Source organism: Prionailurus bengalensis, chromosome B3, assembly GCF_016509475.1.
Source record: "Prionailurus bengalensis isolate Pbe53 chromosome B3, Fcat_Pben_1.1_paternal_pri, whole genome shotgun sequence".
NCBI classification, from domain to species: domain Eukaryota; kingdom Metazoa; phylum Chordata; class Mammalia; order Carnivora; family Felidae; genus Prionailurus; species Prionailurus bengalensis.
This window is the reverse complement of record NC_057355.1, coordinates 106,846,584-106,874,459: the sequence shown is the minus strand read 5'-3', so window position 1 is coordinate 106,874,459 and position 27,876 is coordinate 106,846,584. Positions and strand designations below refer to the sequence as shown.

At 41.5% G+C, this 27,876-nt stretch overlaps 1 protein-coding gene and 1 non-coding gene across 6 annotated transcripts in view; one reads left to right on the top strand and one right to left on the bottom strand.

Annotated features, from left to right (window-relative positions):
- Window positions 1-27,876, bottom strand: part of DAAM1 (dishevelled associated activator of morphogenesis 1) — a 178,292-nt gene that overhangs the window by 106,427 nt on the left and 43,989 nt on the right. For all 5 annotated transcript variants that reach the window (XR_006293399.1, XM_043556272.1, XM_043556270.1 and 2 more), the window contains one exon: window positions 732-951. Coding sequence is in view for 4 of the 5 variants with exons in the window: in XM_043556272.1 (XP_043412207.1) it covers window positions 732-914 (183 nt within the window). In the remaining variant the exon portion in view is untranslated. The remainder of the gene's footprint in view (window positions 1-731; window positions 952-27,876) is intronic.
- Window positions 17,974-18,046, top strand: TRNAK-UUU. The gene has a single exon. It is a non-coding gene; the product is annotated as a tRNA-Lys (tRNA).

The window sequence follows — 27,876 nt, the reverse complement described above, 5'->3', positions numbered from 1 at the left end:
TACTTACACAGATAATAAAGTCAGAATAGTAACTTGAACCAACGTCTTCCTAATCCACATGCCAGGACTCTTTGAACTATGCCATAATATACCTCTGTAACATGGAATGGAAAGAAACACTACTTCAGAGATACCTAAAAAGCTAAGCTGAAGAGATCATTTACATCTTTTGAGAAGAGGTCCTACACCAGATATCTCTCTCACTTCAGTACAGTGGATTCTAAAATATGACAGGATCCATGAAAAGCTTCCCACAACACTTATTACTACAGTCTGATCATTAGGCTAAATAATTAACTGCCTTAAGTAATAATGGCTTTCATCAAAGGATCTGGGACAGGAAGAGGAGTAGGACTAACTGTTAAGAAGACATTCATACAGCGCACTGAGAGTAGGGGTGGAGAAAGCATTAGAGAATTGGGGGGCTGTGAGGCAAAGGACACAGGTATAGACTCACGCTGGGATGGAGGGGAACAGGAGAAGCAACTTGGGATGTGATTCGGCCACATATTCGAAGATCTAAGGGCCTAAATCCCTTCACTTAAAGCAAAGCCCTCTGATGTAGTAAAGCTACCTTCTTCTTTCTCTTCCTCCAGAGGCTCAGTGCCCACAGCTCAGGGGTCATTGCACTGAAGAAGGGCGAGCCCATGGCTAACCAAACGAAACCAGGCACACCCTCTCCTCTTCCTCCTGGCTCCCAACCACCGGCAGGAAGCAAGTTGGAGACTCACCACAAGTTCAGTGAACATGACATCCAGCTCCTCCACAGGGGGCATGGGTAATGCTGGCTCCATGGTCTGAAGCGCAAAGTTGCTATCGTTTCGCAGCCGATAGGTGATTTCCGGGTGATCATTATTTCGGAAACAGCAAAAGATGAATGAAATCCCCCGTCCACCTCTCTTCCTTGGGGCCATGGCGGATTTCTGTTCTATTTCTTGAAGTGACTAAACTCTGCAAAAACAAGACATGACATGGTTAAAGGTGCAAAAATGGATAAAAGATTTTTTTTTTTTTTTAAAGCCAGACCAATTCAAGAAAGACCCTCTGCCCTGGAGGCAGTTGATAGCCTGCAGGGCATAAAGAGGACAACCCCAAGATGGTTTGGAGTTCAGTTAGACAAAGAGCACATCCTTCTATTCACTTGTTGAGTGTTTCCTGTGACCAACTGCTGAGCCAACAGTACAATTCTCCCCCTCCACACCACGGCACATGCCCCAGTTGCACTGGGCTACTGGCCATTCTTTGCCTATCACATGCTCTTTCTTGCCAACCCATCTTGTTCTTTAACATCCCCTGAAAGAATGACCTTCTCTTCCTCACCCCTTAGGAATCCAGGATCTCTTATCCTTTAAAGTTTGATACCAACGTCCTCTTTTTCACCTTCCCAAAGGAGAATTAATATGTATGCTAAGGCATATCTACCCATTCCAGCTCATATCATATTCTAAGTTCGTTAAGAGAGTATTGTCCTGTTAGACAGCCAATAACTTCAAGTCAGGGGAAGGGAATGACCATCAAACACCTTGTTGGCCCTAGTGCGCTGCACAGTGCCAGGAAGGAAGGAAGCACTCAGTTCATGTTTATCATGTTGAATAATTTAAATTCATAACAAACGAAGAGTGATTTCACATGAGCTATCCAAACAGAAAAGATCAAAGGAGTTCACCAATACAGAGATAGTCATAGTATATTCACATAACAGAATACTATGCACTCATTTAAAAACAACATGGCATCTGTATATGTAGATATGAAAACATGTTCCAGATACTTTATGATATACTGTACGTATTACAGGATTACATGTTTTAAAGAATGCATATATGTTTTTATGAATATATGTAAGAAAGGGCAAATAGCACTAACCTCTAAAATAAAAACAGGGGATTGGAGAACTATTCTTTTTCATTTGATACCCTTTTGAATTTGAATTTTTTTTAATGTTTATTTATTTTTGAGACAGTGCAAGCAGGGGAGGGGCAGAGAGAGAGGGAGACACAGAATCCAAAGCAAGCTTCAGGCTCTGAACTGTCAGCACAGAGCCTGACACGGGGCTTGAACCCATGAACTGTGAGATCATGACCTGAGCCGAAGTCAGATGCTTAATTGACTGAGCCACCCAGGTGCCCCTTGAATTTGAATTTTTACCATAAAAATACATTTTTAGGGGCACCTGGGTGGCTCAGTCAGTTAAGTGTCCAACTGTGGCTCAGGTCATAACCTCACGTTGCGATTCCTGAGTTCGAGCCCCATGTTAGGCTCCATGTTGACAGCTCACAGACTGGAGCCTGCTTTGGATTCTGCATCTCCCTCTCTCTCTGCCCCTCCCCTGCTCGTGCTCTCTTTTTCTCTCAAAATAAATAAACATTAAAAGAAATTTTTTAAAAACACATTTTTAATTATTATATAGTTTTTTGTAATTATATGTATTGCCTTGGGAAAATTCCAAAGTTACACTGTCACTTGAAAAAAGCAAATCAAAGAATGATACGTACAACACGATGCCATACTGGCTTTTAAAAAACCAATCTCATACAACATTACAAGCTCCAGTAGAAGTTTTCATAAATAACTATGATTTACAAACATTTCTGGAGTCAAGATCTCGCTCACTTAAGGGATGGTGGTCTCCAAAAGCCAGTGACTAGAAGTCTTTAGAGGGAAGGGAAGGTAAATGTTAAGAGTAGGTTGTCCCTCATGTAGCCCTATGTGATACTCCAACTGGCTCTGGAATAACAACTTGGCCGAGACATCCAATATCCCAAACTGTTGAAGCATATATCTCCTGGCCTAAAGGGTACTTGTTCAATGTCATAGGAGACATGTGCAGTGCCTGGGATTCCTTTGGCAGATGTGTGTTAATACCTCTTATACACCAGGCACTATAAGCACTGAAGGATACATAAAGGAAATGGGTCACTAGGAGATTATAATCTGGTTGGAGAGAGTAGTACACCAAACAGTTATAAAAAGGCAATATGGTATATTATACCAGTGGATGCTACGTAATCGAGCAGGAAGTACATAGGGGAGAATGTGGGTATGGTCCCTGATGGATGAGTGGAGCTTCAATAGATTATGGAAAGCAGGGCCTTTTGGCAGAAGGAACAGCGCAAGCAAAGGCATGGGGTGGGAAGGGGCATGGAGTACATAGGGAATGAGCAGTGGTGTGGCACAGCTTGTGTTATATAACACAGCCTTCCCACAGCAAAACCCTGGGGCTCTCATCTTCCTGATCAAAACCCACTGAAGTCTCTCCGATACCAATCTAAACTGGCTTTCAGTGCTCCATCAAATCAGATCCAACTCAACTTCTCTGTCTTTCCTATTTCCTTGAAAGTATCTTTCACTTTAGCCAACAGACCATTTTCCACACCCCATTCACATCCCACGCTCCTCTCTTCTTCCATCCCAGTGGTCTGCTCATTCCTTCTGCCTTTATCTTTGTCAACACGCTCCCATCCTGCCAGCACCCACACTGACAGTACTTAGTATGGTGAGCCCATCCACGGCTGGTGAAAACTGAAATTTGTTTCAACGTTCCTGAAGGGCAGTTTACTGACGCCTTTCACTCATACTTTTGACTTGAAGTATTTCTACTCCTAGAAAATATCCCAATGGAATATTCCGAGATACTATCAAAAATGCGGTCACAACAATTTTCAAAGCGTTACCTAATAACCAATAAACAAAGGCATAAAATAAGTTCTAGTTATAGGAGACTATACGAAAAGGTTAATCATGGTATAACTAGATGACAGATGACCAAGCAGTCCTCTCTAAAAGAATATTTAATGACACGCGCATTTTATATGTAAAATAAAGAATAGGTATCCAGTGTCCCATTTATGTACGAACAAGTGTACATATATGAGCTGTCAGGATGGGAGCGTGTTGACAAAGATAAAAGGAAAAAAGGATAAGAGAAACAGCACAATGTGAGCCAACAGTAAGCTTGTGTCAAAAACACCAAAAAATTTCTTTGTACTTTCCCAAGTTGTTGTCACAATGAAGACATACTACTTTCACAATCAAATGAAGATGAGATTTAAAAAAAAACAAAACAAAAAAAAACTGTATGATCATTTGTTTATATGACAGATGGAAGGAGGGGAATGTGTACGCAAAAATGTTCTTATCAAAAGTATCCAAGTTATGGTGATCTATACACCAGTGTCCCAAACTATCTGAGGCGAAGGATGAGTTGCTTCCCTCCAATCTGTTAGCAATGTATTTTTGTAAAATAGAGTACAACTATTTCAGCAATGGCAAAATGCTAGAAGAATTTCTCTAAGAGTGCAATTCTTGTATTCTTTGTTAACCGGCATGGGGAAGGAGCAATACCACTGATGTACACGAGGAGATGGGAGTTCAGACTTAGTTCACTAAAATACAACTGTGAATGTCTGTCTCCGACGTATGTCCTCAGGACCCAGCCATGTCCCCCTTGGCAGCCAGGCCAGAGTCCTGCACACCCTGTCACTCAACTGTCAGTAAGTATACTGAAGAGACCGTTCAGGGATTAGTGTCAAGGTCTGCATGACTAAGCACCTCCGTATGGGGGTAAGGAGGCAGCATTCACACTACTCTAAGACGGGAGAAAACAAAAACAAAAAAACAAAAAACGGGCAAGACCCAGTTCATGGAAGGTCATATGGTCCATGCTTAGCTTTCAAGTTTATTTCCAGGCAGTCTTGCTAACCTATCCCATTGAATGTGGTCTGGGCCCTCTTAGCATGTTGTGACCCTTATGAGGCAGAGCCAACACTTACGGTAATTTGTGGATTTGTGGTCTGGGTCTTACTTCCCCTATTGAAGAGTCAACTCCATGAGAAAAAGTGCCCACAGCTTGTGTCACTTAGTGCCTCACACACATAGGAGCACGACCCAAGTATTTGGGAAATGAATAGAGAGCAACTTTACTTTTGTACTTTATAGGTTGTTTCACTTAAACCCAAGTTTTATTACATGCTGGCTGTATTGAGGGGGGGGGGGGGGAGGGTGTGCACAAGAAACACAGAGATCTAAAAATCAGCCCAAAGCATTTAAGTCTTTTTTTCTTTAAGCCAGCAGTTCTATAAACAAACACAAAATGAGGGTCTTGGCTAGATTCTAAGATGGGTGATAAGATACAGAGTCTATTATGCTTAAGAACCTAATTGAAATCATTTTAATAAGGACCAAAATATTGCCTTTGACAGGTGATTTGTGTTTAAAAGCCTCATTAACGCCCAAAAGCCAAGTTTTTATGCTGGCTCCTGTGTGTGACACCAAATACAAGGTCTTCCATTAAACCCATCCTTAAACTGTAGATGATGGCAAAGCTTTGAGACTTCCAACAGGCTGCCATTTTTTTCTATGTTTATTTATTTTTGAGAGAGAGAGAGAAAGACAGAGTGTGAGCAGGAGAGGGGCAGAGAGAGAGGGAGACACAGAATCCGAAGCAAGCTCCAGGCCCTGAGCTGTCAGCACAGCGGGGCTCAAACTCTGAAACCATGAGATCATGACCTAAGCCGAAGTCAGCGGCTTAATCAACTGAGCCACCAGGCGCCCCCAGGCTGCCATTTTTAATACACATACTTGGAACTCACTGTTAAGAGACTAGATTCCTAGATATAGACCAAAGTGGAAGCATAAGTAATCATCCTATGACCCCTCAGTGGCAGTAGACACTTCTGGTCAGCCCTCCTTAACCGCCCTGGCACTTCGCTAATGAGCAATCCCAACAGCTGTGTATGTAATTTTACGAAGCACATCCACACCCAACACTCCATTTTATCGTCCTCATTTCACATATCAGACTGAAAGGGAGACTTGGGAGGGAGTGGGGAAGTTAGGAAGAGAGAAGTTGGGGAGGGACTTGCTTTGCCGCAGAACGTAAAGGGATGTTGACTGGAAGAAGCCTAACTGGTTCGGAGTGGGGCAGGGAAGCTTGGCAGAGGTCAGGGAACCTGAGTGCTTAATCCAATGGGAATCCAATCCCCACCCTCTCCAACCTCAAGGCCATGACCTTAGTTCAGCCTCCCCTTATCTCTCATCTGTATAATTACAACAGTTCTGTAACTCTTCTCCTTAACCTGTGGTTCTCCAGTTTAGGGGCTGACAAACCTTTTCTGTAAAGGACCAGATAGTAAATATTTTTAGCTTTGTGGGCTCTTAAGCCTCTATCACAACTAGTCAACCGTGCCATTTTATTCTGAAAGCAGCCACAGACATCTGTAAAAAATGGGCATGCCTATATGCCAATACAACTTCACCGTGGACACTGAAATCTGAACTTCACAGAACTTTGTCATGTCACAGAATATTCTCTTTCAAAATTTGTTTTATTATTTAAAAATGTGAAAACTATTCTGAGCTCATGGGCCATACAAAAATATGTGGTGTGTGCATGGAGGCCCAGGGGTTGAAGGTCACCAACAGCTGCCCTAGTTCATCATATTCATCATTTAATTCATTAAGTCAAAATTCTGTTGAGTACTGAGGTGTCTGGCTGGCTCATTTGGAAGACCACATGACTCTTGATCTCGCGGTCATAAATTCGAGCCCCACGTTGGGTGTTTACTTAAAAAAAAAACAACAACCCTGTGGGGTGGGGGGGGATTTATTGCATGCTAATTACGTGCCAAGCACTGTTCTAGGCACTGAGGAAACAGGGATGAAAATGAGATGATGTGCCCTTCAGGGAGTTTTAGAAAAGATGTTTTGGAAAAGGCATGAAAAAAAAAAATCAAGTAAACTATATTAATTTTGGTTAGGGTTACAGGGGATGCAAGAAGCAAGTGAAAGAAAATGGTGGTGATCGTGGTGGTGGAGACAGCGACTTTCAATAGTGTGATTGGGGACAACCTCTCCAGAGAGAGGGCATTTAAGCTGAGACCTAATGGATGAATGGTACCAGTCCTGCTAAGTGTTGGAGGCAGATGATTCCAGGTGGGAGGAGTATGTGCAGAAGCCCAGAGCAGGTGGGCAACTTGGCACATCTGGATTAGGGAAGAAGACAAGTATGGCTGGGGCATAGTGAGTAATGACAGTGTTAAGAGAGAAGAAGCTGGAGAGGGGAGAGGCCCAGACTCCAGGGACTCGTACACCAGAGTGAGGAGTCTGGGGTTTATTCTGGGAACATCATAAATGTGATTGTGTCACTCAATCACAACTTCTGTTGTGTCTCCTGGATACAGTACAGCTTCCGGCCGGGACCATAAGACCCTCTGTGGTCTAGTCTTTGGCTACTTATTGTCTATCCTTGTCTTCCAGTACCATGAGCACTGTCCATCCATGTGCCCCCCCCCCCAAGTGCACGAAGTAATCAGACCTTCACAGGTGTCACTTCTGAGCCCACACATCCAGCCACAGCCTAAGGTGCTCTTTTCCTTATGAACCTAAGTGTCTTCCACTGACCATTCAAAACCCACTCAATGTTTTAATGGGCCTTAAGTTTTCCAGAGATGGTCGCACGTTTCTTTCCACATCCCAAGCAGTGTGTGTGTGTGTGTGTGTGTGTGTGTGTGTGTGTGTATAAAATTGAGTGTTTTTTGGTTGTCTGGATTTTTTTTTTTTAATTTTTTTTTTCAACGTTTATTTATTTTTGGGACAGAGAGAGACAGAGCATGAACGGGGGAGGGGCAGAGAGAGAGGGAGACACAGAATCAGAAACAGGCTCCAGGCTCTGAGCCATCAGCCCAGAGCCCGACGCGGGGCTCGAACTCACAGACCGCGAGACCGTGACCTGGCTGAAGTCGGACACTCAACCGACTGCGCCACCCAGGCGCCCCTGGATTTTTTTTTTTTTTTAATTCACGTCTGTTTCCCCCACCAGACTATGAGATCTTGAAGACAGGGACTATGCTTCATTCAGTCTCTGGCACATGGTATATTCTCAATACATGTTTGTTGAATGCAAAAGCATAAATGCCTAAGTGAACAGATGGCTTGTTTCTGAACTTCAGGATTGTGTGACTGGGTGTTCTTCCCACAGTTGCCTGCAGATCTCTTTTTCACAAATGCCAAGACATTTAAAGTCAACCAGATCACCAAGTGCTCCTTAGCCACTTGTCAAGCTTTCTGATGCTGACAGTAGCCTCACAAACAGACTTCATCCTCTGGGTATTGCAGCTTCCCTCAAGCAAGGAGCTTCTTTCTGGCTGAATTAGCTCATGCTTGTTTTTTCCACCCAGCCTCAAAAGTAAGATCCATGGGAAACAGATCCACTGAGAAATCTTTTAGACTTTTCCCCATTCCTTACATTCAATGAACACCTTGCCAGAGAAAGTATTCACTTCTTCACCTATCATAGCTGAACCTCAAGAAGCCAGACACAGCATTAGGTGCTATAGACACAGATGAAGAAAGTCCACAGACTCAGGGAGATCACAGATTAGTGGGGACATTTAGGGAGCGGCGAAGCTGCTCACTCTGTCCAGTGAAGAGGGAATACAGAGTTACTGAAACCTGGGACCTGTGTTTCCACATCTTGGCCCCTTTTTAATCAGATCAGCCCGAGGGAAAGGACTAATTCCACCATGACAGCTGGGCCCTCAACCAGAACACATCTTCTAATCTCAGCTTCTGGCATCGTTGCAGAGGGGAAGAAGTCACTTCTGCGACATCCAAAATGCAATCCATCTATAACATTACAGATGACTATTGCTATGCCACGCACAAGGAAGCAATTAAAAAGCTACTTAAGATTCTGGAGCAGGTGCATTCTGCTTAGCAAAGAATTAAGAAATTTAATCCATCTGTGGCCTAGCTCGAAGTCAGAGTCATTTGTACTGCTCTTTAACAAAACAAACAAGACTCTCAACATGGTAACAGTCAACAAATGAGGGCCAAATTTTGGGGAATATAGATGATGATGATCAGGATGATCTAAAACATTGGAGAACTTACAGTCCACAAGAAGACCCTCCCTAACACTCTTCTTTGATAATGCCAGGTCACAACACATATGTGATACGTAAGCATTGTTTTCCACAAAGCAGGTCAATATCTGTACCAAATAAATAGGGGAAACTTGAAAGCAGTGTTGACAAAACAGATTTGCACCCATGCATACATCTTTTTGATTGCTTCATCAAGGACTTTTGCCACACGTTGGTAAGATGGCTGTCCAGACCGAAGGATACGCTCACTGGCTAAGTAACCACGGTTGTCCTCTGACCAAAGTGGTCACGGGGGAAGCAACTTAGATGCTGGAGGAAGAGAGACAAGGAGAGACCATGAGTTCCTGGCAGCCACCAACGTGATCAGACAGTTGAGAGCTCCTGCATGTACTCACATCGATATCGTAACCCACGTCTATTTTTTTAATCAAGACAGTATTTCGCGTTTAATTCTCCAATTATAATTTCAGTACTAAAATACTGGCATTGTTCCTTCATTGTAAATGGTCTCCGGAATTTCTGAAACAATGTCACAGACTTAAAAAGAGGGACAAGCAAAAAAAAAAAAAAAAAAAAAAAAATTATACCGTAAGAGCAACTTTAAAGAGAATGGCCAGGGAACCCTCCATTTTGGTGCCATACCTCTTATTTTCAGAGATGCAGTTTACCCCACATTTTGCAATTTTCCAATGGGCCCTGACATGCAGTTTTGGTTTCAACAGCACGATAATGTTAACCCAAATTCTCTTATCAAGAAGAATGTGAAAAGAAAAAACTGCTTCGCTTCTTTCCTTGGCCATCTCTCTCCCCTCTCGCATTCCTCATGTCTGGTTTCATTTCCCAAGCGCACCAGATGCCAAGTACTATTTGGAGCTTTAAAAAAATCATGGGATACAGTCTAAAGGTTGCAGGAGAAACGTTTGAAAGGCGATGTGTTTTCCCCGCAAGTTTCAACATCCTCTCCACCAGGAAACGGAAAGGGCGTTTCTCAGTGTGTCCAGCGGAGGACCAGCCCTTCCCACACACTCAAGTCCCAAAAGGATGTTGAACGGGGCGCTTCTGGAAGTGGGTCTTGGAAATTCACCCTGTAGTCAGTCCCTTCAGCTCACTGACTTTCCTGATGCAAGAGGAAAACAATATAGGCACCAGGCACCCTAAAACAGGGCAGTACACACAAAACACACTCCTTCCTGTGTGCCCTCTCTGCATCAGTGGGGGGAGGGGGTGCAAAGTGGAAGCCAGAACCTGTCCCATTCCTTCCCCTCTTCCTCCCTAGATAATAAGGAAGGAACCCAAGCGAAGTCCATGCACACCCTCAAGCCAGACCAAGCCTCAACCAGCACATAATTCTTTCTTCCAAGCCCAAGTCATAGACTCCTGCCAGAAAACACCTGCTCTTCATGTAAAGAGCAAAGGAGGGGGACCTCCAGGTCTCACCCTAAAAAGCTGGCAATGACTCTTCTGTCATGACTCAGTACTTTAACCACAGGTTTGGGACATAAATCCCTAAAGCCAATACAACACGGTTCTCGAGTTAGGAGTTTGTGTTGTTCACGTGACAGAAACCAGTCTGGAAGCCAGGACATCTCGTCTGGATCATCTGGGAGAAGAGCCAAACCAAAAGTGTCATTGGAGTCCCCACCAACGAAAGCACAGCCTTGCCAGACAGCCTGTGCCCTTGGGCCTGCCGACCTGTTGCTAGTCTGTGAGTTAAGTCAATAAACAGATTTAAGCGGAACCCGAAAGAAATGCAAATCGTTTTCTCCCTTTAGGTTTCCATCTTCACTGCCTCTAAGGGATCCACTTAGATGTGCAAGGACAAATTTCAATGAGAGGTTACACAGACATAGGAAGTTACAACTCAATGGCCAGTTCTGTCACATCAAAGCTCTCGCTCTTCCAAGAGGCCAAGTTTTGTTCTTTAACAAACATGTAAAACAAGCAACTTTTCCTGAATCACCTAGCAGCTCTTTCAGGAAGAATAGGAGAATACGACATCACAGTCACCAGAGGAGAACGCGAGTACCCTGCAGGGCACCAACAGCTGCCTGTACCCTGTGGCTCCAGTCCTCTGCTGACCCTACTTGAGTAACCCCTGAAGTCAGAGTCTTCACCCCTGCAGGCAGATGTGGTGCCTCTTGAAATGCCTCCCCACCACGATGATCACACTTCAGGGGTGTTAGGTTTCAGACCTTTCCAAACAAGTAGCCAACACGTTGGGACGATCCACACAGAATATTTAAGTGACATTAAAAGACACTGCCTAAAAATAAGTAGATTACTACTCATTTTTTTGGAACCTTCTCACAACTGAAATAATTCTGGCAAATCCTGAGAGAGAAGAGGTTGAATAGATATACACTTAGTTTGAAAAACTGTGCTTTCCAGATCTAGGAGTAAAGTCTAATACGGCTTAGAGAAGATAAACCAGAGGTACTCTGGGCCGAGGACGCGCAATGCCATCCTCAAAGTAGTATCTAGTCCCTCTTCCCAGTGAGGCCATAAGACACGGTCCCTTGAAAAGTGAGTACTGCTACTAACCCTCCCAGCCCCCAAACCAGATGCTGCTCGACCTTACTCCTCCCAAATACTACAACGACATTTTCTCATCAAGGCGTTTTATTGCCAAGTAGGTACAACTTCCACTTGTGTGCAGGCCTTTATGGAGAATAATGTCCACTGGCATCCCAGGGAAACTACAGTTCCCTGGACTGAAAATAAAGAAATAAAACCTTGCCTGGAGGGCTTTATATGTTCGTGTTTACTGAAAGAAAATTTAAACCTCACTAATTACCTTCTTCTGTTCATGTACTTCTGACTACTTTCATGCCAAGATTCATACAATTGCAGCAAGAGAAAATGAAACACCATGTAGAACAAACTTTCTTGGTTAAGCTTAGCCCCATTCTCTGGGAACTATTAAGAAACCCCATCCTTCTCATGGAAAATGTCTGTGCTTTTCAGTGAGGGAAAAACTAATGAACAGACACAACATGACATAGGCAGCCGTGGAGACTTGACCCAGGTTCAAAGAGCAGCTCACCCACTTCTTTCCTGGAGGAACCGGAGGAAAGGCTTCAAGACCCTAACGTCCTCTCTAAAAGTGTGATGGCTTTTAAGTGGACATTACAAAGGGAACGGAGAACTACCTTAGAGAGTTGGAAGGAGGATTTGTATTTGTTAACTACTGTTTGGTAGAAATGTGTTAACCAGATTCCTTTCTCTGACATTCCTGTGTGTATCAGCAGAACAAATTCCTGGAACGAGGCTGGTTTAATCTCTACAGGGCAGTTGTCATCACTAAATCAAGGGCTCTGCAGGTTAGTCAGCTTATCTGCAAATTGTGGGAAATTCTCTGAGAGTTTTAGGGGCCGTGTGGGAAAAGGCACTTTGAAAAGTCTTAGCTCTCTTGTATATTTTGAAGCATTCAACAGATTCGGTATTTCAACCCAACCACTTATACAAGAACGACCACATAGCACACCCAACTGAGTCACTGCAAGGACGCTGACATGGGCAATACTGACCTGATTCCCCTTCACATTTTACTCAGGCACTGACCTCACCTACTTATTATTCTACTTTGTACCTCTGAAGGCATCTCGTCTATCCAGGAAAATCACTGAACTGGTCGCCAAACTGGACAACGTGACTGTCAGCAGCCACGGCCACAGGCTTTCACACTTTTGCCTCAGAGAGGTCATTCTGAACATGTGTGGACACAGCCACCATTTGCCATTACAAATGTAAAAAATGTTTATAGAAAGCTAAGTCCATGGTGATTCCTGGGTTTAAAATTACAGTGTGGTGAGTTGTTGACTAGATCCTGAGCCTCTCTACAACACCTGCTGCTCAGAGGGGTTCATTTTGGGCAAGGCCAGCACCACACCTATGCTCAGGCTGTTACTAATGAGTCCTGCGCATGACAAGGCAGGGAGAAGCCACCCAGAAACTATAAGGACAGATGATGGAGTCACATTATGAAAACTGGAACTCCCTTGGAAAGAAGGACCCTGCCCTTCATAAAATTCTAACTACAAATTTTACATAATAAACCTTCAAGAGAGGCTTATGAAAAGATGCCGGTAAAGTTTCAATTGAATGCGAGTTCAGGTGTAGAAATAAGGCAGTAAAGAGGCCTTCTGGCCCCCACCAGTATGGGATGTTGTGTGGCTCTGGTAGGTGTTGCTCTTCAATCAGAACTTCCCCGGCCCTTCATGAGAGACACACATACCCTCTAATGAATGAGAAGTGAAGGCATTACCTTGTCACGTCAGCCTCTAAAACTAATTTCCAAAAGAAAAAGCGCTAAAAGGACCAAGAGAAATAAAACTTTGACATGGGATTTCCCCAGTCTCCCTTCATGATAGGAAACTCCATAAGCACTTAGATATACAACCATCCAAAATCAGAACAAATTTTTTTCTTAACGGGGGGTGAGGTTGGGGGGAACTTCAGCCCCACAGTGGGCAATCTAATAATCTATGGATGGGAAAGTCAATTGTATTGCCTCAGTGGAGTGCAAAATGGCAATATCTATTGTTGTTTTTAATGTACTGGCCCTTTGATCCACATCTAAGGATTCCTAGATTCCATATATAGGGATTAACCTATAGATATACTTACACATGAGCACAGAGATATATTAACGAGGATGTTCACTACAGCACTGTAATAGAAAACCCATTCACTATTGGTAATAGAGAATCAGTCTAAGTGACCTTCAATAGGTGAATGTTTTAATAAATGTTTGTGCCCCTGCGCCGTAAGACACTGGTTTTCATACTCTGATGCCCAAGCTTTATTTACTCCATACCAATTTTATCAGAATCTCTGGTATTGGGGGCCCAGGCTTGAGTATTTTTCCAAACTCCAAGGGTAATTCCAATGTGCAGGTCAGTTTGACAACCAGTGCTACAGAATCCTATGCCCAGGTTCAAAGAATGTCCTAGGTCCATGAACACTGACATGAAAAAGATCTAACATATTCAGAGGAGGAAAAGAAGAAAAAAGAAATCAAGTTGCATAGCAAAACATATGTATCACCATTTATGTTAAAACTAAAAACAACCCTGTGTTTGTAACAATACACACACACCTATATATGTGAATGCATAGAAATCCTTCCAGAATTGGTGGTATAAACTGTAAAGTTGGTCAAAACTTAGCCAAATGCTTGGCACATGGAAGACGCTCGATAAATAGAGGCTATTACTTCCACGTGCATCTAAGTTTTTGGAACCTATGGTTTCATACTTGGATAGTGAACTCTTCTTATAAGTGCACCAGACAGTATTCTACTGAAACTAGGAAGTTTGCAAGCTTCTCAATAACCCCATTAAAACTCTAAGTATACACCTGAATAACTCATTAGCCTTTAAAATTACAGCTTGCTCTGTGTATACACGAAACCCATGCCCAAAAATGCAGGCAGATTCATTGTCAATATCATATTGATTTGTAGTTCCACCAAAATGGCCCATTTATAGGTTGTTCTATGTCAGCCAACAAATCTAAAAACTACAACGTAATGCTAGATGCCACCTTGATGAACAAAGAGGAAGAATATTCCCAGGGCTAAGTGTTAAAGCCCCAGGGATGACAATGTGACAAACTTTAGAAAAATGTTTTGTTTGGTCTTAAATTCTTCATATCCCAAGAGGCAATTAGTGGAGAATTTCTGGTTCCCTGAAGCCTTCAAATAGTCACAGGGCCAGTTAGAAGAAAAGTTGGGAGATTCTATTATTTTTTTCTTTTTATTTGACTCTGTTTCAATTATACTTCTATTGTGGATCAGAAATCAAAGGGCATCACAAATACAGCCCAGGATAAGAGGCTTAAGGATGCTCATACATGGAATATAACTTAGTATGTGGTACACTCTTTTTAAAACATTTTTAATGATTTTTAATTTTTATATATTTTTTAATGTTTATTTATTTTTGAGAGACAGAGTGTGAGCCGGGGGAGGGGCAGAGAGAGAGGGAGACACAGAATCCAAAGCAGGCTCCAGGCTGTCAGCACAGAGCCTGACACAGGGCTCGAACCCACAAACCATGAGATCATGACCTGAGTCAAAGTCGGACACCCTAACATTTGCTTATTTTTGAGACAGAGACAGAGAGAGACACAGAATCTGAAGCAGACTCCAGGCTCTGTACTGACAGCACAGAGACCAATGCAAGGCTCAAACTCATGAACGGCAAGATCACGACCTGAGCCTAAGTTGGTCACTTAACCGACTGAGCCACCCAAGCGCCCCAGCTTGTGGTACAGTCTTAAGATGCAATCAAACATATTTAAAAACTATATTTTTATAAAAATGAATTTAGTACAATTTTCAAAATTCTTCTCTATTTTAGGTAATTTTAAAAAGGTATGCATCATCCACATTTACTTGGGCACTGAATGTTTGACTACAACAACTTTAAAGCTGGATTCCAGCAATTTTCTCCCAAGTACATGCTCCTAAGTTTCTATCTTTAAAGGTGGGGTTCTCTCTAAAATGAACAAATCAGGAGACTATATATGTTGGCGAGGATGTGAAGAAAGGGAACCCTCTTGCACTGTTGGTAGAAATGCAAACTGGTGCAGCCGTTCTGGAAAAGAGTGTGGAGGTTCCTCAGAAAATTAAAAATAGATCTACCCTATGACCCAGCAATGGCACTGCTAGGAATTTACCCGAGGAATACAGGAGTGCTGATGCACAGGGGCACATGTACCCCAATGTTTATAGCAGCACTTTCAACAACAGCCAAATTATGGAAAGAGCCTAAATGTCCATCAACTGACGAATGGATAAAGAAGATGTGGTTTATATATACAATGGAATACTACCTGGCAATGAGAAAGAATGAAATCTGGCCATTTGCAGCAATGTGGATGGAACTGGAGGGTATTATGCTAAGTGAAATAAGTCAGTCAGAGAAAGACAGACACCATATGTTTTCACTCATATGTGGATCTTCAAAAACTTAACAGAAGACTATGGGGGAGGGGAAGGGGAAAAAAAAGTTACAGAGGCGGGGGAGGCAAACCATTAGAGACTCTTGGATACTGAGAACAAACTGAGGGTTGATGGGGGGTGGGGGAGAAGGGAAAGTGGGTGATGAGCATTGAGGAGGGCACTTGTTGGGATGAGCACTGGGTGTTGTATGGAAACCAGTTTAATAATAAATTATATTCAAAAATAAATAAGTAAATAAAAATAAAGGTGGGGTCCTCTTTATCAATCATTAAGTCACCACACTGCTTACAGAAGCAAATGAAAACATGGTGATCATATGAACTCATAAGAGGCAAGAGATGGTCTTTCCTGGACCAAGATTTTATCAAGGAATTTTATGAACTTGAGGTCTGAATGCTGACAATATTCCTATGAGATTAAGACTAATTATTTCCTGGCTACATCTTCCAAAGTTTATGTAGTTGAAACCCAATTCCTTCAAATATCACTAAATATTCATTGCAAACAGCTGGAAAGGAAATCTATGATTCTCAGAACTGCAAAATGATTTCCAGTATACTAGTATCGGTCCCAGTGAAACACAGTTACCATTACTTTGGAAGCAATGCACTGGAAGCATACACTGGAAAGCATACATTGTCAAAGAGGAAGTAAAATGTATTTTTTTGAGCTCTTCGCAAGTTAATAAAAAATGAGTACACAGCGCCCATAGGACAATGATGACCAAGTCTGAACAAATGGTCCACCATCAGTCAATGCGGTATGCCTATCGAGCTTTGGGAAAATATCAAAGATTAAAGGAACTCCATCTGATACCTATTGAGTTAATAGGCTCTTTGGCAAGTGAGTTCCAAGTCACTTCCAGAAATCCCAGATGACCTTGGAAGAACCGGATAATGATGCCATTCCTGAAAGTTAAGAAGTCATACAAAGGTAGAGTCTTAAGGAAGCACAAAGTCGAGGCATGTGCTGTCAGAAAAAGTGTTTTCCTTTTTTTTGATATGGGCTTCAAAACTGCCTAACCTATGCATAATAAAAGCAATTGAGGAGACAGATAGGATAAGTTGTGAGAGCTAGCAGGCTTTGCCAAGGACAGGAGAACACGTGCGTTGAATAAGTGAACTGGTGAATGTATATCATCTCTTTTCATAAAGCTAACAATCAACCAAAATAGAAACTACCAGCAGCTACAATAAAAAGTGTTTTTCTCATTGGTGATTTCTCTCCATGTGACAAACATCCTTGGGAAGTTATTCACATAGCTTAACAAATGATTCTGAAACTGCATGAGCCAAACAAATAGTGAAGAAAGATCTTTACTGAATTTTAATTACTATACATGGATTACCACACTCATGACTTAAACTCAGGCCAAAAAACAGGGCCATTCCACAGTCATCAAGGGGGAAGTGTGAAGGAAGCTGATACTAGCCAGTGCCCACTCCACCCAACTCTGTAATTTTCTATATAATTAGGTGAGAACAGTAATTGCTTAATTGCATAACTCAAGAAGACTAGACATTTGCTTCTCTTGCAAAATTTATTCTAAATGCGGTAACAAGAAAAGCTCTGTTGTAAATTACTACTTTGACTCATTTACGAAGCCTACAGTAAGTAGCTGGACTGAGGTTAATATTTGGATTTCATATTCTGCAAATATTGTTAAACAGTCAAAAGTCATCAAGTGGCTAAATATGGGAAGCTATCAATATAAGACTGGTTAAATGATTTAGGGTACCTCTGTATGGTGAAACACCACACAGCCATTAAAAAGAAAGGGACACCTTTTCTATTGTTAAGAGGTCTAAAGTATATTAAGTTTCCAAGTTACAGTATAAACATGATATATCATAAATGTAAAAGGAATATACTTAAGCATGGAAACAAAGTATCTAGCCTGTGATAAAATAATAACTACAAAAACCCATCAAGTAGCTCCTATTCTAGAGAATAAAATGGACATTGGAAAAGGAAGGCAACTTGTTTGCATCTCGGTTCCTTCTCATTTTTTTTTTTTTAAACATAGGCTTAGACTACTTTTTTTTTCCCTTGATTATCAAGCTGTTTCCAAATGTTTAGAAAGTAATTAGATCTTATAAAAATTAAGTGGCTTTTTGGGGCTCCTGGCTGGCTCAGTCAGTAGAGCATGAGACTTTTGATCTCGGTGTCATGAGTTCAAGCCTCATGTTAGGGATAGAGTTTACTTTAAATAAATAAATAAATAAATAAATAAATAAATAAATAAATAAATAAATAAATAAATAAATAAAATAAATGACTTTCATTTATCAACCCTCTTCAACATGCCAGCCACTTTTATTGTGCTTTACATCCATTTGTTACCTCAATGAAGAAAAGAGATAAGCTATGAATCCTTAAGTGTCTCCTCCTGAGAACACAGTCCACTGTCAACAAATCTCTATGCTCTGACCTTCGTTGCTTTAATTTCTGCACTTTTCCACTTTACCACACCCACCTCTGCGATTGTTAGTTCTCAAAATGAAAACGATCTGTTCAACTGTAAAACACCAATACGAACAGTGACTTTTTTTTTCCTTTAAACTTATAATGAATTTAGAATAGGGGGGAAGAAAAGGAGAGGCAGCTACCAAACCATTTACTGAAGACAATACTGTATATATCAATGCAGTCCCATCTCATCACCATAGCAACAGAACGCATAACTGCTTCCACCAAAATAGCACAATTCAGAATCCGCTGAAATCCACCCGCTGAAATCCACCGTACTCTTTGCTATAGAAGTAACTATTGCTACCTTTATCTTCAGAAAATCCACTCTCCAGGTGGCAGCCCCAGGAACACCACATACGGAATTTTTTTGTTAGGTGTTTATTAGGAAGCTTGACCCAGAAGGAATGAATTTGCTTAGTAATTTTAAAGTCCTGCTTTCTAAAGCCCAGTTCTAAAGCTACTGAAGTAGCAGCACAGTGTATCCTCTTACATTCATGGCTCCTGACCCAATCTTAAATAAGCAAGCAAATACCATAATGGGAAGTCTGAATTACAAAAGGGCACAGATGGAAGCCTAACAGCTGATCACAAAAGAGGAAGGCAAACACTGGTAACTATTTTTTAAAGAAGGACAAGAAACTTAACGTCAAAATAAGAGATGGTACTAACACTAAAAGAGACCTCAAAATAAAGACAAAAAACGATAGACTATGCATTTCAAGGGAACATGCAATCTATATGAAGACATGATTAAAAAGCTGCTTAATTATTATTTATTCATGATTTCTAAATATATACCACCCACCACCTTTCCCTTCTGTCCCACATTTCTCCCCCCGCCCCCAACCTAAAATCATCATTTACCTTACAAGCACCACTTTCCATTCCATGAAAATCATCAACCAGGACAATGTCTCCCTCCTATTCATCAGCAGAAAACAGAGCTATGACAGATGTTCTAGCTAACCTGGCAACTGGCCCCTTCGTGGTTACTCCTCTTATAAACACCACCCACCTCATTGGGTAGTAGCACGTAAAAGGTAAAAGCCAGCCTCTTTGTGGGAAAACACGCTGGTTAACAACTGTACTTGCTCAGACTGGAAAGGCAACCGGGACAGAGATGCCCACAGGTAATCAACCTCAGACACACACACACACACACACACACACACACACACGCATGCACGCACACACATACAGGTGTCAAACTGGTTTTTCCTCATAGGGACAATTCACAGACAGTCAGGAATCACCCCTCACCCCACATATCTACACACAAATCTCAAGTTCACAATTCTGTGTGATCATTTATACATTTTTATTCATTCATTCATTCATTCATTCATTCATTCAGGGACCCAGTGTGTGCCCACTCTGTTTGGTTTTGGGATACAAAGATGACCGAAACAGATGTAGATCTTGCCCTTGCACAGCTAGTTCACAGGCACATGAGCCCTTGGCTCCTTAAGCCAACTCAAGGTTCTAGACTCTGGCTCTGTGAGCAGACAGACAGGAAGTAAGTAGAAGGAGTGGCCAATTCTTCACCTCATCTTCAACAGGCAAGAGCAGATTCTACTTGCTTCAAATAACGCAGTCTCCCAGTAACTTCCGTGTTCCTTTGAATATAGCTCGGGAGAGGAAGTAAAAGGAAGCAGAGGGTGATATCTGTTCTTAACAAATAGGGGGCACAGAGTACCCTGCTAAGGTTTGGGACCTCAAACAAGACACTGGCATCCACTTCCGTCCTTGAAGGATTAGCTGCTACAGGAACTGCCCTCCCACTACAAACAACTAGAAAAGTGGACAAAACACATGAAACAACTGTACTAGTTACTGGACAAAGACAATGCAGGACCATGATCTTTGAGACAAGGAAATTCCAAGTGAGATAAGCCCTACTATCACCCCAACTTACTCTAGGCAGTAGTGCAGGAAGGGGAAACCCAAGCCAAGCTCAGGGGTCATGCTAAGCTGAGGAGCCAGAGATAAAAGTTCGGGGAGAATGAGGCAGTGAGCAACTCTGGAAATCTGCAAAGGGGGTCCCCTCCAATCCTTGGCTGAGTACTACTCTGCACGAGGACCTAGGGTTCACATGGGGCTGGGAATAAGCGGCATTCCCACCAGCCTGAGTAGAAAGAGCTGGTTTACATAAAATATCAGGAAGAGCCTCCAAAAGGGTCCTAGACACAGCCTGCTCTGGAAAGGGCTTAAAAGCAGCCTCAAAAGGGTCTCGCTGATCCCGAGTAATTTAACCATGTGCCAGAACAAAGGCCAACACTCTTTAAAGGGAGTCCTTCAGGCAGAAAGAAATTGATACCAGATAGAAATTTGGATCTACACAAAGCAAAGAAGAATGCTGGAAATGGCCAACCTCTGGGTAAATATAAAACCAGACAGTGCCTCAGAGTTTCCCAGCCACTGACCTTTAGGATGCGCTTTTGCAGAAATTCACAGATGACACTAACGGGGTCAGAAGGTCAGGATCAAAGTAAGTCCTAGCTCTACTACTAACTGTCCCCCTAACCTCCGTCTCTTAGAGCCCTCTGGGCCATTATTTCCTCAGAAAAATGCCCTCCTCCCTTGAAATGTCATCACACTATATAATGATCATGAATGTGCTTTGGAAATTCTGAGTACTGAGCAAAGATTTACCAAGTGCCTTCCATGCACATTTCTAGGCTTTATATGTCTGGACCTCAGTTTATTCATCTGTAAAATGAAAATAATAATAGTACCCACTTCAAGGGGTTGTTGGCCCCATTCAGTAGGTAAGTATATGTAAAATATAAAGAATAATGTCTGGCCAGAGTAAGTTCTTACAGATGAGATTATTATGACTATTTGTACTACTGCTGCTGTTGCTAATTAATGCTACTACTGGGCATATGATCATTAAAAAGACCAATTTGGTTCTTGCCCTCAGATTCCATATTTGAGCTATGTGATAATGAAAACAATGCTTTGGGGATAATTTTTTAAAATTTTGCCAGAGAAAAATGTAGGATAGCTGGGGGAAAAATACTAGTGTGAAGGGATCCCTAGACCTCACTTCCAGCTCTTCTCCTCAAGTAGCCCTGGGACCCTGGTTACATCATTGCACTTGTCGGAGACTCAGTTTATCCTCACAGAGGTAGGTGAGAATCTTCAAGGATCCCTTCCAGTCCCAACATCTGATGATATGAACCAGAGGATCCATTTTAGAATAATGAAATTGCCTTTATTTGAGCAATTTAATTCTCATAGCATCAAATCCCCATATAGGAAACAATTAATTTTGAGGAAGGAAGTTTGTGATTTAAGAAAGCTATAAGAAATAAACTCGAAATCTAGGATTAATATAAAAGCCTGCACATAAGTCCCAAACCTAGAACCAAGGCCACCTGATTCATCTCCCTAAAAATGGGAAGGAATACAATAGCCTGTCACTCCCACCTACTGCTGGGTAAACCACCATTTTGATTTTGAGAAGCTAATATAATTAGAGGAAGCAGGGAATCTCTTCCTTTTGGTTCCAGAGTTTGAATTGGCTCCAAACAAGCAGAATTCTCTCTCCTGTCTACAATTCTAGAATTGAGAAGAAAAATGGTAGTACGCTGTGGAAGTTCCTTATGCCAGGGAAAAAAGAAGAAATATGTCAACAGCTAGTTTCTTCTACTGGTTGTTTATACCAGCATGTACCACAATTGGTAAGCTATCAATTACAAACACAAAAGCTCCCATAAAATTAACTGGTTCAGATCTTACAAAATATAGCTAATTTTAGCCAAGTCTCAAAAACCAATATTTTCCTTTTTGATAAGCATCATTCAAGGTAGTTTCCACTGGAAGAAATAGTAAGTGGTGGAACCCTAAGAGAACGAATCTCTGTCTGATCTTCCAAAAACAGTTGTGAAAGGAACTTTCCTAAAGTTTCCCTAACATGTTGCAGAGGATGAGCCAAAGATTTTGCAGAATTTTATAAAGAGCTTCTATTAACTTCATTGGAGAGAACATGTTGCATAACATTAACTCCAGGGAAAAAATATTTTTCTGTACATGTATATAATATGCTATGTATCATTTCGGGCAGTTCCCAGACCCCCTGCAGTTTACCATCGGCCTTAGCCCCAAAACTTTAAACACACAACTAAAACACATCAAAGGAGTCCTTAAAGCACACTCGCATCATGTGCACATACACACACACACACACAGTAAAATTTGAGAGCATGCTGTATCTGTCTTGGGACCTGCCATTGCTACCTCAGATGGACACGTTTCTAACCTATATGTCTACTTGAACACCTATGGGAACTACCTCATCTCCTTCCCCCTGTGATTCTAAAGGGGTAATCAACCAAGTGATCATACGTCTTCATCAACAGAGGTGGGCACATGGCATTGGCTTGGCCAATCAAGGCACTCTACCCCTGGACAGAGTAACTGATCTAGAGATGGGCACCCAACACAAAGAAAACCGGACATCTTTATGTGTGTCAATGCTGTAGACACATCCTAGAATCATGAGATAGGACCATAAACACCTGCAATTTACAATAATTGACTTTTCCACCATGTGTTGCAAACAACCCAAGAATGAAGCCAGCAAAGACAAAAGCAGAACTGAGAGATGGGACAAGGGGGATGGGGAGATGAGGAGGTTTTAAATGACATCATTTAACTACTGGATCCAGCTAAGCCTCAAGTCAAATATCCCCGGAACTCCCCACTGCATGTTTCAATGAACTACTGCCCCCACCAGCCAATTTAAGTGGGTTCTGTCCCTTGATGCAAAAAAAAAAAACCAAAAACAAAAAAAACAAAAACAAAAACAAAAACCTGATTCATGCTCCACTTGACTAACTGGGGTGAAAACTATCACTTATTGAGTGCCTCCCAAGTGTCAGAGACCACGTGGAACATCAATATGCATCGTTTTAGCAGGGCACCTGGGTGGTTCAGTCGGTTAAGCATCCAACTTCGGCTCATGTCACGATTTCACGGTTCATGTGTTTCAGCCCCTCGTTGGGCTCTGTGCTGACCGCTCAGAGCCTGGAACCTGCTTCAGATTCTGTGTCTCCCTCTCTCTCTCTGCCCCTCCCCCACTCATGTTCTGTCTCTTTCAAAAATAAATAAAATTATGTATCATTTTAGCTAATTTTTATCATCATTCTGGGAAGCAAATGTCACAATTTTATAATAAAGAAAGCTACCAAGGATATCCAGAGAACTAGGAAGTGTCCTCAGGGATTTAAACCCTGCCTGTCTCATTCCAAAGCCCATTCTCTCCTTACCAACTACACCTCCTCGAACCACAAACCTGTGCCTTTCAAGATACTTCATTATTTTCTAAGACTCAACCTAATAATCAAGCTGACAATCAAGCCATAAATCCAAACACAAGTGTCTCATTTTAGGGAAGGCTCTAAAGACTTTGCTGCTCACAAGGCAATATGAATAATGTAACACCTCTTTTCTCAAATGAATCCTATTTTTGGAAACAAATTTTGCCAGGCTGACTTTCCAGGAATCTTAAACAAGCCTGGAGGCACTTATTCTTTGAAGCTTGGAAGTAACACAAGTTTTGGGGTGTATGGTGTTGAAAAAGACATAGTTAGAACATAGAAGTCATCGTCACAGTTAAGCAGGAAGCATTCAGAAATAATCACCACCACCCCCCTTTCTCAAAGACAGGCCACAATCCAAAATTTTAGTCATTCATCTCTAACTTTGCCCCCAGCAGTAGAGTTTGCTGGAGACAGACTGTAGCAAGAAAGGAATTTAACAAGGGGGGTAGCACACAACTAGGCAAATTTAAGAAAAGTATCAAGGGTCTGAAAATTCCACCAGTAGGCCTGCAAAAGAACATATCACAGGTGAAGGTGTCAAACCAATTGAAGGAGGTGAGAAAGAAGGGGATGGAGAAACTGGAACAGGCAAAGGTGTGGTCAATAGAATTCAGTGTTCTGCTGTAGGCATAAAATTCATTAGCTACATCTCTTTTAACATTTAGGAAAAGAACTAGCATGGCAAGAAGGAAACTATGCTTAACTAACTAGTCATTACTATCCTTTTTTGTAGGACTTGGGTTTAACAGGTGGAGTTGAGGCCCCTATTTGGGTAATGGCCAACTACTCTTATTATAGGTTGGGTTATTTATTTTACATAACCACAAGAAAAAGGTAAATGTTAAAACCATAGGGTGTCACCCTATTTCATAACATGTAATAGTGTATTCCCTTCATAACGTAATTTAGTTTTCTAAGTACTTGTGTATACACTGTGCCGTTTGATTTTCCCAACAACCCTGAGAGGAAGAGAGTCACAGGCAATCAGATACTGTTTTCACTTCCACTTTACACATGAGAAACTATCTTTGAGCACTAAAATGACCTCCACAAGGCCAAACCACTCCTAAGTAGCAGAGCAGGGACTTGAATTCAGGCCACCTTTCTTCCAATATTCTGAATTGCCAGCCTGACCATCCTAGAATTATCCAACAAAGAATAGTCTCAGGCTCTTTTGTTGAAAGGCTCTGATGGAAGAAACAGCATTTAAGTTATGTTTCAAATAGTTATTATTATCTGTCATCAACATATGTGATGTTTTAGAGGGCAGTCCATTATACTTCTAGGAGGTGTTTATAGTGGCAAAAATCATACAAATGAAGATACTCCAGTGTTTTATTGGGTCAGCTACAGCTTTACTCACTCGTCTCATCTCTACATTAATTAACCAGCTATTTGTTAGGGATTATATACAAAGGATTAAGGAATACAAAATTGGGGGCACCTGGGTGGCTCAGTCGGTTAAGTATCTGACTCTTGGTTTCAGGTCAGGGTACAATCTCACGATTTGTGAGTTCAAGCCCCAAATCGGGCTCTACACTGACAGCTCAGGGTATGCTTAGGATTCTCTATCTCCCTCTCTCTCTGCCCCTCCCATCTCAAAAATAAACATAAAAAAAAAAAAAAAAAAAGGAATACAAAATTGAACACACCATACTCTGTCCCTGTCAGAAATCAAATAGATAAGAGGGAGAGGCTGACTTGTAGATATGCTATAAGAACACAGAGGAAAGAGACCTGTATCCAAGATGATATCTCCAGAGTGGGAAACCAGAAACATCACACTTGGTTCCAGTCATTAAGGAGCTAACAATCTAACAGAGAAGAGACTCATGAACACAGCAAAATACAGAGTAATAGATATAAATGCCACAAAAGAGGTATTAAGTAATATAAGTGTTCAGAGGACATAAAGGGCACTTCTAATTAGGATGACCTCAGAAATTTTTTGAAAAGATTAAATATGAATAGGCCTTTAGAGAACTGTTATATCTTAGTGGAGCATAAGGCAAAGACTACAAATGCCAGCTGCCTGCTCCCTGTAGAGACATCCTGAGAAGCTCCAGATTCCATATTGGTCTATGACAACCACTGAGCTGAGGACAATGTTGCTGCTGAACTCCTGTGAACTTTCTCTCATTCACAAGGTCATAAAGATATACAAACAAACAAACAAACAAACAAACAAACTTGATGAAAGACATCCACGACACTCATCTTTCTAGGATCTGAGCCATTACGTTAAAAACGTGAATCATTTGTGCCTCCAATATTTCTCTCTAAATTGCCTTCATACCCAATAATGGGAAGATTGCCACGTAAAGAATATCTTACTCTTCAAGACTGTCAATTACATTCTCACAAATCATTCTAACCAGTCCATTTGGTTTTGAAGGAGAAACAAGTTATGAATGCATCACCCTAAAAGCATGCTAATACCATCAGAAGGATATATGGGTTTCACTAATTTTCCCATTTCCAGCAAAACTGGAACTAGCATATGTGCTCAACTAAAAATCATTAAAAATTAGAAAGAGACCTGAGAGACCATTTTACAGATACCAAGACTATGAGAGATTAAATGACTTCTTCAAGGGGCTCCGGGGCGCTTCAGTCAGTTAAGCGTCTGACTCTTGATTTCGGCTCAGGTCATGATCTCACGGTTTTAGGAGTCCAAGCCCTGCATTGGGCTCTGTGCTAACTGCATAGAGTCTGCTTGGAATTGCCCCTCTCTCTGCCCCCACCCTACTGGCGCTCTCGCAAAACAAATAAACTTTAAATAAATAAATAAATGAATGAATGAATGAATGAATAAATAAATAAATAAATAACCGACTTCCTCAAGCTCACACACTAATTTAAAGACAAAGCAGTTAAGTAAGACTCAAGGAGTGATTCTAAATAGATTCTTAATAACTGGGAAGTCTGACCTAGCAAATTAATCTCAAAATACCACACAAATGTGGGGGGGGGGGGGTTTGCCACAATTTAAAACAATTGGTAGGTAAATAAACAAAAACCTATACAAATGTTTTTGGTTTATTAATGATGCTATTTTAAACACTGAGCTTTTAACAAGATTTTTACAATCTAATTCTCCTACTCAGTAGAACGAGTCAACTTTGATTGCATTTTCTTTAACTCTTTCTGTCACAAAAGTAGAAACCCAATTCCAGAAGCAAACTATGCCGCTATTCTCTAAGAACCTGTAATCCTTCAACTAACAGAAAGAGCTACAGAGACTTCCCACTGACCAGCTGGTTCCTGCTCTGGGGAGTAGGGTGGAAAGAAGGGAGAAGGTCCAGGATTAACAGTTTTCTTGACTATTAGGAAAGTTCAGACATGTGGTAGTGTCTCACTAGACAATGGGGCCTATGTCAATCCTGTTACAAAACATTTTATAAATTCCAGTTTTCAAAAGTATGCCCAGTGGCCTATAGGTATCCTGCAGTGTATTCTTCCTTCAGAAGAAAAGTACATAAAGTACTTCATAATTTCAGATCATTCTATTTCCTAAATAGGATGCTGCATTAGACTAAACTAAACCCTATCTGTATTAGCCTACGTTGGCCTGGGGTGGTCAAAATAAACTTTTTCAACTTTCAGTTCTCCTAAATAAATATTTCTCCTGGTATTTTCACCGACATGTTGATCAGTACTCATTTTTTCTGTTACGACAGTGTTGAATATGTATTCCATCCCCTGTGAGAGGTCTCTTTTGGAATGTTGCTATCATGCTACAAATAAGTTTCACTATATGTTCTCTCCTAGAGAAACAAGAACAGATGTTCATCATATTCTCCTACTTGTAAACCAAATGAACTGAACCTCCAATTAAGGCAGCTACTCTTCAAATCCCACTTTTTCATATATATTCCAAAATATGTAGGTTACAACTGATGGACTCTACACAAAACATGGGCAAACTACAGCCTATAGGCCAAATACAGCACCCCACTCCTCACCGATGGTTGTTGTTCTTTTTAAAGTTTATTTATTTGGAGAGAGAGAGAGAGAATGGGGGAGGAGCAGAGAAAGAGAATCCCAAGCAAGTTCCACACTGTCAGCACAGAGCCAGACGCAGGGCTTGAACTCATGAACCACAAGATGACAACCTGAGCTGCAACCAATAGTCGGATGTCTAACTGACTGAGCCACCCAAGCACCACTCACCAATAGTTTTTGGAAATAAAGTTTCATTGGATCACAGCCACACCTAGGTTTA